The 13,753-nt window shown below is 46.3% G+C and overlaps 1 protein-coding gene across 1 annotated transcript in view; it reads left to right on the top strand.

The window, feature by feature from the left end:
* LOC149337285 (uncharacterized) overlaps window positions 1-1,408 on the top strand; it is a 193,414-nt gene extending 192,006 nt beyond the window's left edge. Inside the window, exons 8-9 of the mRNA XM_089554376.1 lie at window positions 777-999; window positions 1,382-1,408. Coding sequence (XP_089410502.1) covers window positions 777-999; window positions 1,382-1,408 — 250 coding nt within the window. The remainder of the gene's footprint in view (window positions 1-776; window positions 1,000-1,381) is intronic.
* Window positions 1,409-13,753: the final 12,345 nt, after the last annotated feature.

Below are 13,753 nucleotides of genomic sequence, written 5' to 3'. Positions count from 1 at the left end.
AGGTGAGAATATTTTACTTGTCGTCATGACGAGAAGGAAAAAATATTCTGTTCTCCGCTGATGTAGCGGCGTTCACCGAGCGCTCTGTTATCCTAGTGGACAACAGTTCTTCATGGCATGCCTGCAACAGGTTAAACCTATATTGCACTAAACAAACACGCCGCCACATGATATTATGTGTTTTCGCTAGCACGCAACTGGGTGCGCAGATTCGAGCACTAATTATTTGCGTTTTCATTTTAGTTGTCACTATTCAACTTATATTCAATTCAGTTTTGAACTGCACCGTTCTTATTGGATTCTGTTTTGAAAGGAGTCATTCGACGCCTATGATGAAAATCAGAAACAGGTAATCCCGCCTTAGGCATTTTTCAAGGCCAATTAGCGACGACGTCAATACTATTTTCACGACGCCTTCTGAGGCAAGACGACTGTCAGAATCGCCTGCAAACATTAATCACGGAAACCAGAATTTCCTCGAAATCAACTTCAAGGTGTCGAGTTTCAGTCTAGTGCGAGGAAGAAAAGTATTTTTTAAATATGTAACTTAAACAACGAAATATCTGTTCTCATGGTGAAGAAGCCAACAAACATCCCCAGAAGAACAAAATCCACACATTCGAGTTTTCATAAGTAAAACGCAATGATTTTCTCGTCTGTGTACCCCAAGTTACTTGGTAGACGTACCCATCCAAGATGCAGCCCGCAGGTGAAGCACACTTCTTTTTTCAATACCTAACGTGTAACGCAAAACTTCTTGTCTGCTTCATTTCTAGAGTGTATATCGAACTGCCAGGAGAAGGAGAAACAAAAATTCATTATAATAACAACGTCCAAAAAGGCCAAGTCCTCATCTTCTTCGTACGTCTGGCGACCGACGGCATCGTTGTTACCAACGATTTCGATCCCAGCAAAAAATACGTTGTGCTTGAAAGGACCAAGGAACAATACCTGAAAACTAAATTTAACGACGACTTGGAAATCATGAGTGTAGAAGGCGTACGTAATTCACCAATTTTACAACATTTTTACCCCTGGATTTCGCTCATGCTAGGCGAACTGTCTCCCTACCTAGAACGGTGGTAGAATATAACTTCGGACCCTCCAACTACAGGGACAAGACCTTGACCAATAAACATTGTGCGTGTTTCGTTGTCCATAAGCCTGTAGCAGTCGCAAGTAAGCAACCTATCACTCACTGCTTCATAGAATGCCTACTTCACATTTGTATTTAGGGAAGGTAGCAGCGAGCCAGATCAAAACTTTTTAAACTGTTTTTCATTTAATGTATCATGGATATGTGATTTCGCAAGCTTGAACCAACTCAGAGCCAGCGTTCGGAAAACTGACCACCATTTTGTTTTGGTTTTTCTTCTTTCAGATGGTGCCTTCTTTCAAGGTTTCTTAGGAAATCATCCCTGCGAACACATACATACTTCACGAGCTCTCTTAAGTTACACGATGAAGTGCAAATAAACGATTTCTGCCTCATGTGAGGCATTCATTCTGACTCCCCTCGTGCGTGGCACCAAGCAGTGCCGGCGAGCAAGGTCTACCCATTCTAAAATCGCCATTCCCAAAGTAACACCTCCTATTATATTATGAAAATATTGACAGGCAGAGGACATGAAAGCTCTATAGAACAAGGAAAGGCTTAGGCTCTGTGCGGCTATTCTCTGATGCTGTCACTACCGTTTCTTATGCACCTTTGCCAGTGATGACCTTGTATGCCGCTCTAGTAAAAACACTAAAACAGGCGCAGCTGCAGTGTGATGACATCATGGAAGTCTGAAAACTTGGCGCGAAGTCTATACTTTGTGGTCGGAAAGAGATAGAAGTCTAAAGTCACTAAATACCGACTATAGGATGGATGTGCTGGAAAGTCGAAACAAATTTTGCGATGCGTTCCGTGGTCGCGAATTAGATACGATGCTTGGTGATTTAATTCTACAAGCCAGATTTTGTGTTTGTTTATCGCTGACTGTATATCAGGGCTTCTAGCTCTGCGATAACATAGATTTTACATTTTTTTTTTATTTATGCAGACAACATTCATCTATGCAACTTCTTGCTTTTTTGTTATCTACACGGCATAGCTGATTCGCTAACCAAGGCGCTGTTCGTTGTGAACGGTGGCAGCCGAGCAGGGACGCCCGAATGGTGACTTGTAGCGCACATTCCCTTCAATTCCAGGGTGTGGCGTGCCTGCTCGCCAGCCAGCAAGCAGCCCTGCTTGCCTGCCACCCCGGTCTCTTGTATGCCTGTAGGCCCGCTTGCTACTCTGTTTGCTTCACTCCATGTGCCTGCTTCTGCTTGCACACCTTTCATGGCCCTGTTCGTAGCCATCACTGGTTCCGCATCCTCTGCTTGTGTTCTACTCCCTTAAACAAAGCCGGGTGCCGTCTTCTCCGATATGGTTGCGTGCGAGCGAAGTCGTGAAGAGAGGCTTACAATAATTAGAGTTCTCTCTATTTGTGCTGGAGTGGTCGGACAAGCACTAAAATATTTTGCCATTAAAATTGTTACCAAAACCCAACAAGCATTCTAAAAACTTAAACTACTTTTGTAACTTCAAAATACGCATTTGTAATAAGGGAGTAATTACTCATTCGCATCCACCCAAGCGCAGCCATACGGCTACAAAGGAAAGCTATACAGCTTTCTCAGAAACTTCGTAGTTAAAGAAAAATTAAAAAAGTTGAAGAAGTTTCTGAGAAAGCTGTATAGCTTTCCTTTGTAGCCGTATGGCTGCGCTTGGGTGGATGCCAATGAGTAATTACTCTCTTATTACAAATTTACTCCACCTTGGGGGATTCCCCTAAACATTTGACCAAAATACGCATTTATTAAACAATGAACCTATCGCTGAACCCTCGTGGCTAATCTCTGCGCTCCGGTGCAAGCTGTATTGCACTTTTGTTTTTTGGCCATCACCTCGCTACGGATGCCACATAAATCAGATTAGGCAAATTGACGCCACCGCCGGGCGGGATTGAGGCAGCTCTGTGCCCGCTCTACGGCTGCGGCAACCAGCCGTGCTAAACGGGTGCGGCAGGTACTCCAGTCGGCTGAAGCCGCAGGAAAGGGGTGGCGTCCGCTTGTGCTGGGTGACGTGGTATTGAAGATCAGGCTTCAACATTAGCTTTGCGTGCAGCCGGCGACGTTGGTACCTCGACTGCTCCGCAGACGCGCTGTGGCTCGGTATATGCATTTTTTTAATGCTTGGCGATTAGCTAGAAAGCGTTCTTAGTGCAGTAAACCCGGAGCGCTGCAGTTCATGCTTTTTAACAGCGCCTCGGCGTTTGAGTGCACCAACCCTGTACTTCTCTGCTTGTAGTAGATAAAAGCGTGCTCAAATTTAGCAGGATTTGTGAGGAAACCGCTGCGAACAAAAACTGACAGACGATTGACGGTAATGAAAACTCCTCTTTCGAGGTTAGGACTCCCCTTGTCTCTACAACTTCATCTCTCGTTCGGTGTGAGCGCCACGGGATTCTCGTTAATCGCTGTTTCCGCCCACCTTCATGACTGCATTATTGCAACTCGTCGGTTCCCTTATAAAGTGAACCTAAATTTCTGCTGCATGTCCAAAAAGTGCATTGTATTCTATTCTTATTTGTTTAATTTGTTTAAATTTTTCACCAATAATATATTTTTTCTAGTATCAGTCATTCTACTACTCTACTTCGCTGCCTCACGCCTTTTTTTTTTCGCACAAAAACTTGCTTGGGTTTCACCGCTGTGCCATGGCCAATCCCCGCGTGGATGTGACCCATGTTTACCGAGGTGAAGGAGAAGAAGAAGAACGGGGAACCTAACATCTGCTCTTTCAAGGGTAGACAGAGAGGAAGAAGGTACGGAGGACAGCACAAAAGCCAGTTCCTTACCGTGGGTACTTTGCTTCACCGGCATTGACAACATGTTCCGGTTACCATCCTTGCACGGTGGTGGAGCCCGAGTCAAAAAGAAGCGCTTTGATTTCATAGAGGCAATCTGCAGGCAAAAACCGCTTTTTTCGCGGTTTCACTCGTCCACTTGAAATTGCCAATAGACAATTTTTAAGTAAAGGAATAAGAGGAATGCACTTGAAGGCCGACAACCTTACAGGTGATTCCTCGATGCGCGGCAACCGGTAGATTGCCGTTTTTGGTCATACTTTCATACATATTCATATTTTCGTATACATACATATACATACATATTTTCGATTGTCTAGAATAGAACTGGAGGCTTCCATCCTGCTTCTTAACAAGGACGACAGGCGAAAGCAAATAGTTTCAGGAACGGTCACCAAAACCATCAGCAAGCACCTCCCTCCTCAACTTGCGTTTTGATCACGGCCTTTGTTTAACAGAAACGCAATAAATTTCCTGTCATTATAGGGCGAGCGTCGACATAGGTTATGATACTGCCACGTATCATTGTCGTGTCCGTTCATTCGCCCTCAAGACCGCAGGAAAGAGGTTTTATCATTTTTGTTCGTGACGCGAGAAGCGACCGGACTAATCTCGATTGATCACAGCCATGAAGGGCTGCATCTACGTCTTTCCAGATTACTGTAGATGATCTTGGCCTGTTATCTCGAAGTTTCCTTGCCGGCTTTAAATTGAGTGATGCCACAAGCGGTGGGCATTCGTAGTTCGACGACTGACGAGCACATCTGTTGCTTACGGCGCTGCCGTGCTGTTTAGGTCCCTCGCGGGCGCAAGTAAGCCCAAATAAAGAGCTTCGTTTGAGAGTCTTGATAGTGTCTTCCTGACCGCTGGACTGCCGTTACTACAACGTGCCATCTGATGAACGTGCTGGGTACCTTTCATGTACCGGGCACCCCCAGCAAGTCGTGACTCCAGCCCTCTGAGTCATTCACCGGAGGACCTGAGTCCAGAACCCCGCGCAAGCCGACGTCTGCTAGAGGACGCACCTGATTCGGGACTCTGCCGGAGCCTACCCGGAAGCGAAAAGAAACAGCAAAGTCCACTATGAGCTTGCCCCAGACGACGGCTGCAGTCATTCGGCAGCAGCACCGGGTGCCACCAAACCTTCGACGCTTCGGCTGTGGCCGACCCCGAAGAATGGTGGTACATTTCGACCGTGTAGCACTCTAACTACTGGGACAATGCCATGAAATTTAGGTACGTCTTCTTCGCCTTGGAGGGACCAGCAAGAATCTGGTTTGAGAATGAGGAAGCTAGCCTTACAAACTGGGAAACCTTCAAGGAGCAGCTTCTGAAGACTTTCACAAACGTCGTGCGAAAGGAGAGAGCCCAGTAGCTGCTACAGTCTCGCATGCAACACCCAAACGAGACCATTGTAGTGTACACTGAGAATATGAAGCGCCTTTTCCTGCGTGCCGACGCACACATGAAGCACGAAGAAAAGGCAAAGCTGCGTATGCGAGAAGTTAAAGAGCAACTCTTTGCCGGCCTCGTCCGTAACCCACCGAAAACCGTCGCAGAATTCGTAGAAGAGGCAATCACCACGGAAAAAACTCCTGATGCCAAAGACCGCCAGTGTGACCGACAGCAGCGCGTTTTCTCAGCAAGCTGTCCGGACACCACTGAGAACAATAACCTGCGGGAGGTTATACATCAAGTTGTGCGAGAAGAGCTCCGACGACTGCTGCTAACGGGATCGCACCGCGGCTTACATCGCTCAATGATGTCATCCGGGACGAGGTTCAACAGGCCTTGGGTGTGTCGCCGAAACCCACGCAGCCGTTGCAATCCGCAGCCATGACTTACGCCGCAGCAGTGCTCCGTCTTGCGCGTCGACGACGGGACAGACACTCCTATCGCCCTCAGCCAGCTGCGCTGGATCGCCGCCCTCTCGCCCCAACCCGCCCGTCCTACGAGCGTCGCACACGGCCGAGGAAATGCGCCGAGGGGAGAACTCCCGACCAGCGCCGCCCACTATGCTTCCACTGTGACGAAGGCGATCAGGTCCTCCGGCACTGCCCATACAGAAGACTGGGCATCCGAGGGTCCTCTAACGACGCCCCACGACCCCTACCCAGCCGCAAAACCAGCCGAAATCGAAGCGTTTTTCCGTCGGGAAGAATGCTCATCGCCGAGCCGCCTGTCACGTTCCCCGTCGCTATCGTCACCTCGCTCTGTATTTCCTAGCCAAGGTTACTCCGTGCGTGGACGCTCCCCCAGCCCCCGAAGGTTAAACTGAATAACGCAGCCTCTGGAGGTGAGATTGCTTCTAGCGCAAGAGCAAACATCCTCCATAGACGAAAACACAAGACCATGCCTCAGCTACGACGACAACACCGACGACGACGCGGCCAGACTTGAAGCTTTTACCGCCGCCCAGAGAAGTAACCTCGGAATAGGCACACCGAAGCCTCACTACTCGACGATGCCGAGATCGGACACCGAAGACAGCGTGAAATACGAGAACGCGAACAAGTGAACTTGAAGTTACGGTCGACGGTCACGCGGTTACTGCCTTGGTCGACATGGGAGTTGACTACTCCGTCATGAGCGGGCCACTCGCTGTCCGACTCAGGAAGAACTACAACTTGGCATGGCGCGTTGATTCGCACCGCAGGAGGTAACCTTATTACGCCGTCAGGGCGCTGCCCAGTGAGAGTTACACTAAATGGGCGAACCTATGCTAGAAATTTCCTGGTCCTAGAGCAATGCTCGCGAGAGATTTTGGGAATGGACTTCCTGAATGAACATCGGGTGATCATCGACCTTCGGTCTAAGTCGATCAAGCCTTCCACGGACAAAGTCATACCTGCTGCGACGAGCGCGGCTCATCGCATTGCCCTAAACTTCCTCGACGAAGCATTGAGCGTTCCGCCCCGATCGAGTGTCGTCGTCTGCATAGGTACTGGAGCCAATGAAAATGCCGATGGCGTCCTCGAAGGGAACACCCCAGTTACTCCTCGATGGAGGACTAGTCGTCACAAGGGGAGTCGCCCAAATCCGTAATGGCCAAGCCTCGGTGCTGCTAACCAACTTCGTCAAAGAATACCAGTATCTAAACAAAGCTACGACTATTGCTTTCCTCGACGAGCTGGCAGGCATCAGAGACATATTTGCCCTCCCCGACCAAATACGCAGTCTTCTACGAAGGTAGAACGATTGCTTCTCATCAGCATCGAATTTGCGACGAGCCCGGCTTGCCAAGCGCCGCATTATCACAGACGAACACGCCCTACCACTGCAGCAGAACCCCTACCGCGTATCGCCGCTAGAACGCCAAGCTATCCCCAAGCAAGTTGAGGAAACGCTTCGTGGCGACGTCATCCAGCCATCGAGCAGCGCCTGGGCAGCTCCAGTCGTCCTAGTGAAAAATAAAGACGGCGCCCTTCGCTTTTGCGTCGATTACCGGCGCCTGAACAGCATTACGAAGAAGGATGTGAATCCCCTACCCCGCATCGACGACATATTGGACCGGCCGTGCAAAGCTAAGTGCCTCTAATCGATGGACCTGAAAAGCGGCTATTGACAAATTGAAGTCGACAAAAGAGATCGCGAGAAGACTGCCTTGATACCAACAGACGGTCTCTTCGAGTTCAAGGTGATGCCATTCGGCCTCTGCTCTGCACCAGCGACGTTCCAGCGAGTAATGGATACGGTGCTCGCAGGCTTCAAGTGGCAAATTTGTCTAGTCTACTTAGATGACGTTGTTATCTTCTCCTCAAACTTGGAAGACCACTTCAGAAGGCTTCGGACAGTGCTGGAAACAATCAAGTCTTCAGTCCTAACTCTGAAACCAGAGAAGTGCCACTACGCCTATGAGGAGCTGCTGCTCCTTGGTCACTTCGTAAGCAAGGATGTAATTCACCCAGACCCCAGAGAACGGCTGTGATCGCAGAGTTTCCACAGCCTAAGTAAAAGAAACCTATACGCAGATTCCTTGTGTTGTGCGCTTATTATCGGCGATTCGTCAGGAGCTTTTCACGCATCGCTAAAACTTTGACCCAACTTACCAAGGCTGACATGCCTTTTAAATGGAAAACGCCGCAAATGGAAGCTTTCAAAGAGCTGAAGCGCTGCTTACAGTCGCCCCCTGTGCTCGGGCACTTTGATGAAAACGCTGAAACTGAAATTCATACCGATGCCAGCAGTGTGGGCTTAAGAACGGTCCTTCCTCGTTCAGAAAAATGGTAGACAGGAGAAAGATGCCGCGTACATTAGCCGTCCACTGTGAAAAGTCGAGGCCATATATTCGACCACAGAGAAAGAATGTCTCGCCATTATTTGGGCCACGTCGAAATTTCGCCCTTTCATGCACGGACGAGCATTCAAGGTTGTGAGCGAAAACCATGCTCTGTGCTGGCTAGCTAATTTGAAAGATCCCTCCGGCCGCCTTGCTCTTTGGAGCCTGAGCCCGGACCCTGCGCTGCTGCCATGCTGTTTAGTTCTTTTGCGGTCGCAAGTCAGCCCAAATAAAGAGCTTCGTTTGTAAATCTTGTTAGTGTCTTCCGCTTGACTGCCGACACTACAACGTGGTAGTACGGTTCATCTTGAAAACCTAATTCAGCACACACAGACGAAGTACACGGGAAGAGTAGCCGCTACTAGCGCCATCTCGCAAGTAAGCTTCTTTTATATAAAGGGTGTCCAAGCAAACGTGGACCAGCAATTAAAGAAAAACGTAGTGTTCTTCAGAACTCAAATAGCGTGGATGTTGTTAGGGTTTATCTGAAGTTATAATACCACTTTATCGCTCCTCCTATTTAAATAATTGGTCTAGATAAATAAACCAACTTTCTAAATACAGCTTGAAATGTTCAAGCGCCAATAGAAAACTTGTGGAGCTCCACAACTATTGTCCAATCCAGGCACTTTCAACGAGATAGCCTTAGCGCGGTCGTTTTTATTCGGGACAAACGAAAGCCCGCAGAGTTTAAAATATACCACGTGACAGAGCGCTCCGTGCGCCCAGATGCGCCCTAGAGGCGCTGCGATTACAGCGCTCTCATCCGGGCTCTGCAAAAAAAAATCACTCGCTTAGTGCCTTTCGTGGTGCCCAACACAGAGCTTCGCGTGGTGCTTGGTTCCAAGATAAGCGCCAGTGGGTTCGGGCGGCAAGTGAAAGAAAGCGCGGCTCCCGTTTTCCAGCGTAATTCACGCGACGTTATCAATCTTTCTATGTGCGTATTTGCTTGTTGGGATCTTGCTCAGAAAGTAGAAGTCATGAGATTGTCATCGTTCCTCCGCATGCATTCTGCTAGCGTGAGTACGCAAATATCGCCGCGAGCTTCCGTTTTTCCCGAGTAAAAACGGCCACGCTAGGTCCATGTTGTTGGAAGTGCCTGGGTTGGACAATATTTATTTTATTTATTTATTTATTTACAAAATACTGCGGACACTGAGTCCAAGCAGGGTGGGCGAACAAAGTCAATCAAGAGACAAAAAAAACGCAACATTTCAAAAAAGAACAACACAATATAGAAAAAATAATTGGTTAAAACTCTTGGGATAATGGTTTAACTAGCTCATTCCAATCTGTTATTGTGCGTGGAAAAAACGAAAACTTGTAAGTGTCTGTTCTAGCGAATATAGGGGTTAGAGAACTGGGATGGTGTTGACGAGTTTGTCTGGTTGGTGCCGGCGTTAAGTATGATGAGGGATCCAAACCAAGTTTGTTATGTAATAAAAGAGAAATAAATTCTAACCTAAGCTTTCTTCGCCGATGTTCAAGTAGTTCAATTTTATTAATCTCCATTAAAGTGGTGGGGGAGTTAGACCTTGCATATTTATTAAAGATAAACCTGACAGCTCTTCTCTGTATTCTCTCCAGATTTTTTACGTTAGATTTAGTATACGGGTTCCACACTATGCATGCATATTCGAGTTTAGGTCTAATTATTGAAGAATAACAAAGTAGCTTAATTTTAGAAGGAGCATTTTTCAGTTTGTCTTAAGCAGCACAATTTCCTAAATGCCGCAGAGCAGATATTGTTTATGTGCAAGTTCCACGATAGATTGCTACTTATTGTTACTCCTGGGTATTTGTAGTTGGATACTTGTTGAAGAGGGAGAGAGCCTAATTTATATGTGTAGCTATGAAGTATGGTTTTTCGGGTTATCGGCATATATACACTTTTGTCAGCATTCAGAACCATGCCCCATCGGTCGCACCATTCAAAAACGTTGTTCAAGGCACTGTCCAGGTCACTTTGATCCTCCTTATTTGTAACTTCTCGGTATAGAATGCAATCGTCAGCAAACAATCGAATATGCACTGGTGGGTTAACAACTTGAACAATATCATTGACATACAAAAGGAAAAGCAGAGGACCCAAAACACTTCCTTGGGGAACACCGGATGAAACTGGAAGAGAGCCCGAACGTTGTCCACCCACTTCAACAAACTGTTTGCGGTCTTTTAAGTATGCAGTAATCCATGTCACTAAAATACCAGGAATGCCAATTTCTTTCATTTTAAAAATTAGTTTATCATGAGGAACTTTATCAAATGCCTTGCTAAAATCTAAAAATATTGCATCGATTTGGCCTTTATTATCTATACAAGAATCAAATGAATTTATTACTGTAATTAGCTGTGTTACCGTCGAGAATCCTTTTCTGAACCCGTGCTGGAAGCTAGTTAGCACGCGATTTTTTTCTAAAAATTCGTTCATACAATGTGCAACTATATGCTCTAATAGTTTACAGCACGGGGACGTCAATGATATGGGGCGGTAGTTCTGCAAGAGAAGACGGTCTACTTTTTTATAAACGGGGACAATTCGGGCTGTCCTCCAGTCATCAGGTATTTTACCTATTGAGATTGAAGCGCGAAAAATTATTACAAGGAATTTAGCCAGAGTTTCAGCATAGCGTCGCAGAAATGCGTTTGGAATGTTGTCAGGGCCACATGACGTTTTGGTTTTCAGGTTCAACAGCATGGAAAGGACACCAGGGTAAGTAATAAAATTCACTTCGGCGGGATAATACACTCGGCTATTGTCGGTACATGAGCTCGGGGCAGAAAATACACTTTGAAAATAACTATTAAAATGCTGAGCAATAGCCTTTGGATCACATACCGCAGTGTTGTTCACCAAAATTTGTGTAACTGCTTTCTTTTTTGCACTAATATAATTCCAAAACTTACTTGGCTCGGTTTTTATAAAGTTTTGAAGGGATGTGTTGAACAAATAGTCCTTTGAATCACGTAAGGCACGTGCTAGATTGTCCAGTAATTCCCTCAGCACATCAGGATCTGCGCGTTTTTTCTTGAGCCGTTTTACCCTTCGCCTCATTTGAATTATATTGCGTGTCATCCATGGGGTTTCCTTTCTTTCTTTTTTGTGCCTGTTTGGTACAAAAGTATCGATACAATACAAACAGATTTTTTTAAAACTGTCCCAGAGTGCGCAGACATCGGCGTAATCGAAATCAACAAGGCAAGTTTCAAGATGTTCAATGACAGACGCGTCGTTGGCACGCGAATAATCTTTAAAGTAACGTGAAGATGAGTGTTTCTGTTTTGTTTGCCGTACTAGAGGAAATGAAGCACTAACCAAGTGGTGGTCAGACAGACCTTGTTCTACAGAAACAGTAAAATTCACAATGTCGCGAGGGACGAACAGCAAATCTAATATCGAATTCGTGGAACCGACATTACGGGTTGGTTCCTGAACTATTTGCGTCAGGTTGTGGGTAAGCATTATTTTAAACAATATGTTGGCTTGCTTTGTGCAAGCACCGAGACACTCAAGAAGTTCCCAATCCACACCTGGCAAGTTGAAGTCACCCATCAATAAAATTTTACTGTTTTGGTACTGTAAGAGATGATTTTCTAGTTTAGTTAAGTAGTCGGTTCCAGAACTAGGGGGTCTATAAAGAGCATATAAAACAAAGTTTTGTCCCCAACAGGAGAGTTTCACACATAGGCATTCGATATCATGTACGTCATCTTGTAAAACAGCTTCAATTTGTTTCTTAATTAGGACAGCCACTCCACCGCCCCTAGATTCCCTGTCTTTTCGAAATACAGTGTAAGAAGGAGGGAAAACGTCCTCATCATTCACATCACTGTGAAGCCATGTCTCAGTAATCACTACAACGTGCAGATCATGGTGTAACAGCGCTATTTCGAGCAAGTCTGCCTTATTAACTAAACTACGCGCGTTAATGTTTATTATGCGCAAATGTTTGCTCTGATATTGCAAATCACGTCATTCCTTGTCATGCTGATCTACTCTCTTATCCTGGTAGACTATCTTTACGCGTTTATTTTGTGATTTATCCCAGAAAAACATATCTTTATCCACTTTTAGCTTGTCATGAATAAGGGTGACCTTCTTTTTTTGATCCCTCTCTTCTTTCGCGCTATCCCAAAGTAGTTTTCGTGTCAGCAGCGTAGATTGCGAATAATCATTCTGAATTGATATTCCTGAGCCTTTTAGCTTTGTAACATTTTTCATTATTGTCTTTTTTTTCTGCAAAATTCTGAAGATAGAGAATAACAGGGCGTTTGTCGTTCCGACGCCCCAACCTATGAATGCGCCCGATAGATTGGCAACTGACTTGAAGCTTGTCCTCGAAAACTTCTTTGATTATTTTATCTTTCAGCGTAGCTTCTGTTTCGTCAGGTTCCTCATTAATACCGTGAATGATGAGGTTGGACCGTCTGCTTCGATCTTCGAGATCGGTTAGTTTTTTGGCTTGAAAACCCATTACATTTTCTATTGATTTCAAAGTTGTGTGTATTTCCTGAGGCTGCTCGGTGAAGGTTGTTGTTTCATTCAGCTTTTTCTCCATTTTTTGTATCAGGCTCTGCAGATCACTTACCATATTTACAGTCTTAACTAGCTCTGCTTTCATTTCACTGATTTCAGCTTGAAGAGACAGCTGGCCATCTAAAATTTGTTCTATAACTTCCTTTTGAGTGGGGCCAGGATTAGTTTCGATGTCGCCACAAAGGATCAACTTGCAAGCAATAAAACATTCATAAGCCAAGGCAAAACAACGCCGGGGGCACGGCAAGACCACGATACCTCGGCAATCACTGCGAATGGTGCTCGAATAGCTACCAACCTGCAGAACGTAGAAGAGCGTCCTCGTAAGTGTCATGTTCGGCCCAGGTCCGCCGTGCCCACTGAAGGTGAATTCTTGTGTCGCTGCTTTTATACTCGTGAGCTCTGATGACGTCACAGTTCGATGGATCAATGCAGTCGCTGGAAGAACAGTGTCATCAAATGACGACACAGAGTCTGATGCGTTGTCGATGTGAAGTTGATTTCCATCGCAGCCACAGATGTCATCGAGCCACACGTGTCCAGTTCGTAACGGGGCGGAACCCAGGATAACCTGCAGAACGTAGAAGAGCGTCCTCGTAAGTGTCATGTTCGGCCCAGGTCCGCCGTGCCCACTGAAGGTGAATTCTTGTGTCGCTGCTTTTATACTCGTGAGCTCTGATGACGTCACAGTTCGATGGATGAATGCAGTCGCTGGAAGAACAGTGTCATCAAATGACGACACCGAGTCTGATGCGTTGTCGATGTGAAGTTGATTTCCATCGCAGCCACAGATGTCATCGAGCCACACGTGTCCAGTTCGTAACGCGGCGGAACCCAGGATAACCTGCAGAACGTAGAAGAGCGTCCTCGTAAGTGTCATGTTCGGCCCAGGTCCGCCGTGCCCACTGAAGGTGAATTCTTGTGTCGCTGCTTTTATACTCGTGAGCTCTGATGACGTCACAGTTCGATGGATCAATGCAGTCGCTGGAAGAACAGTGTCATCAAATGACGACACAGAGTCTGATGCGTTGTCGATGTGAA

This window comes from Amblyomma mixtum, chromosome 7 (genome assembly GCF_055824585.1).
Source record: "Amblyomma mixtum isolate Tamu chromosome 7, ASM5582458v1, whole genome shotgun sequence".
NCBI classification, from domain to species: domain Eukaryota; kingdom Metazoa; phylum Arthropoda; class Arachnida; order Ixodida; family Ixodidae; genus Amblyomma; species Amblyomma mixtum.
Note: the sequence above shows the minus strand (reverse complement) of the source record. Positions and strands in the feature narration are given on the sequence as shown.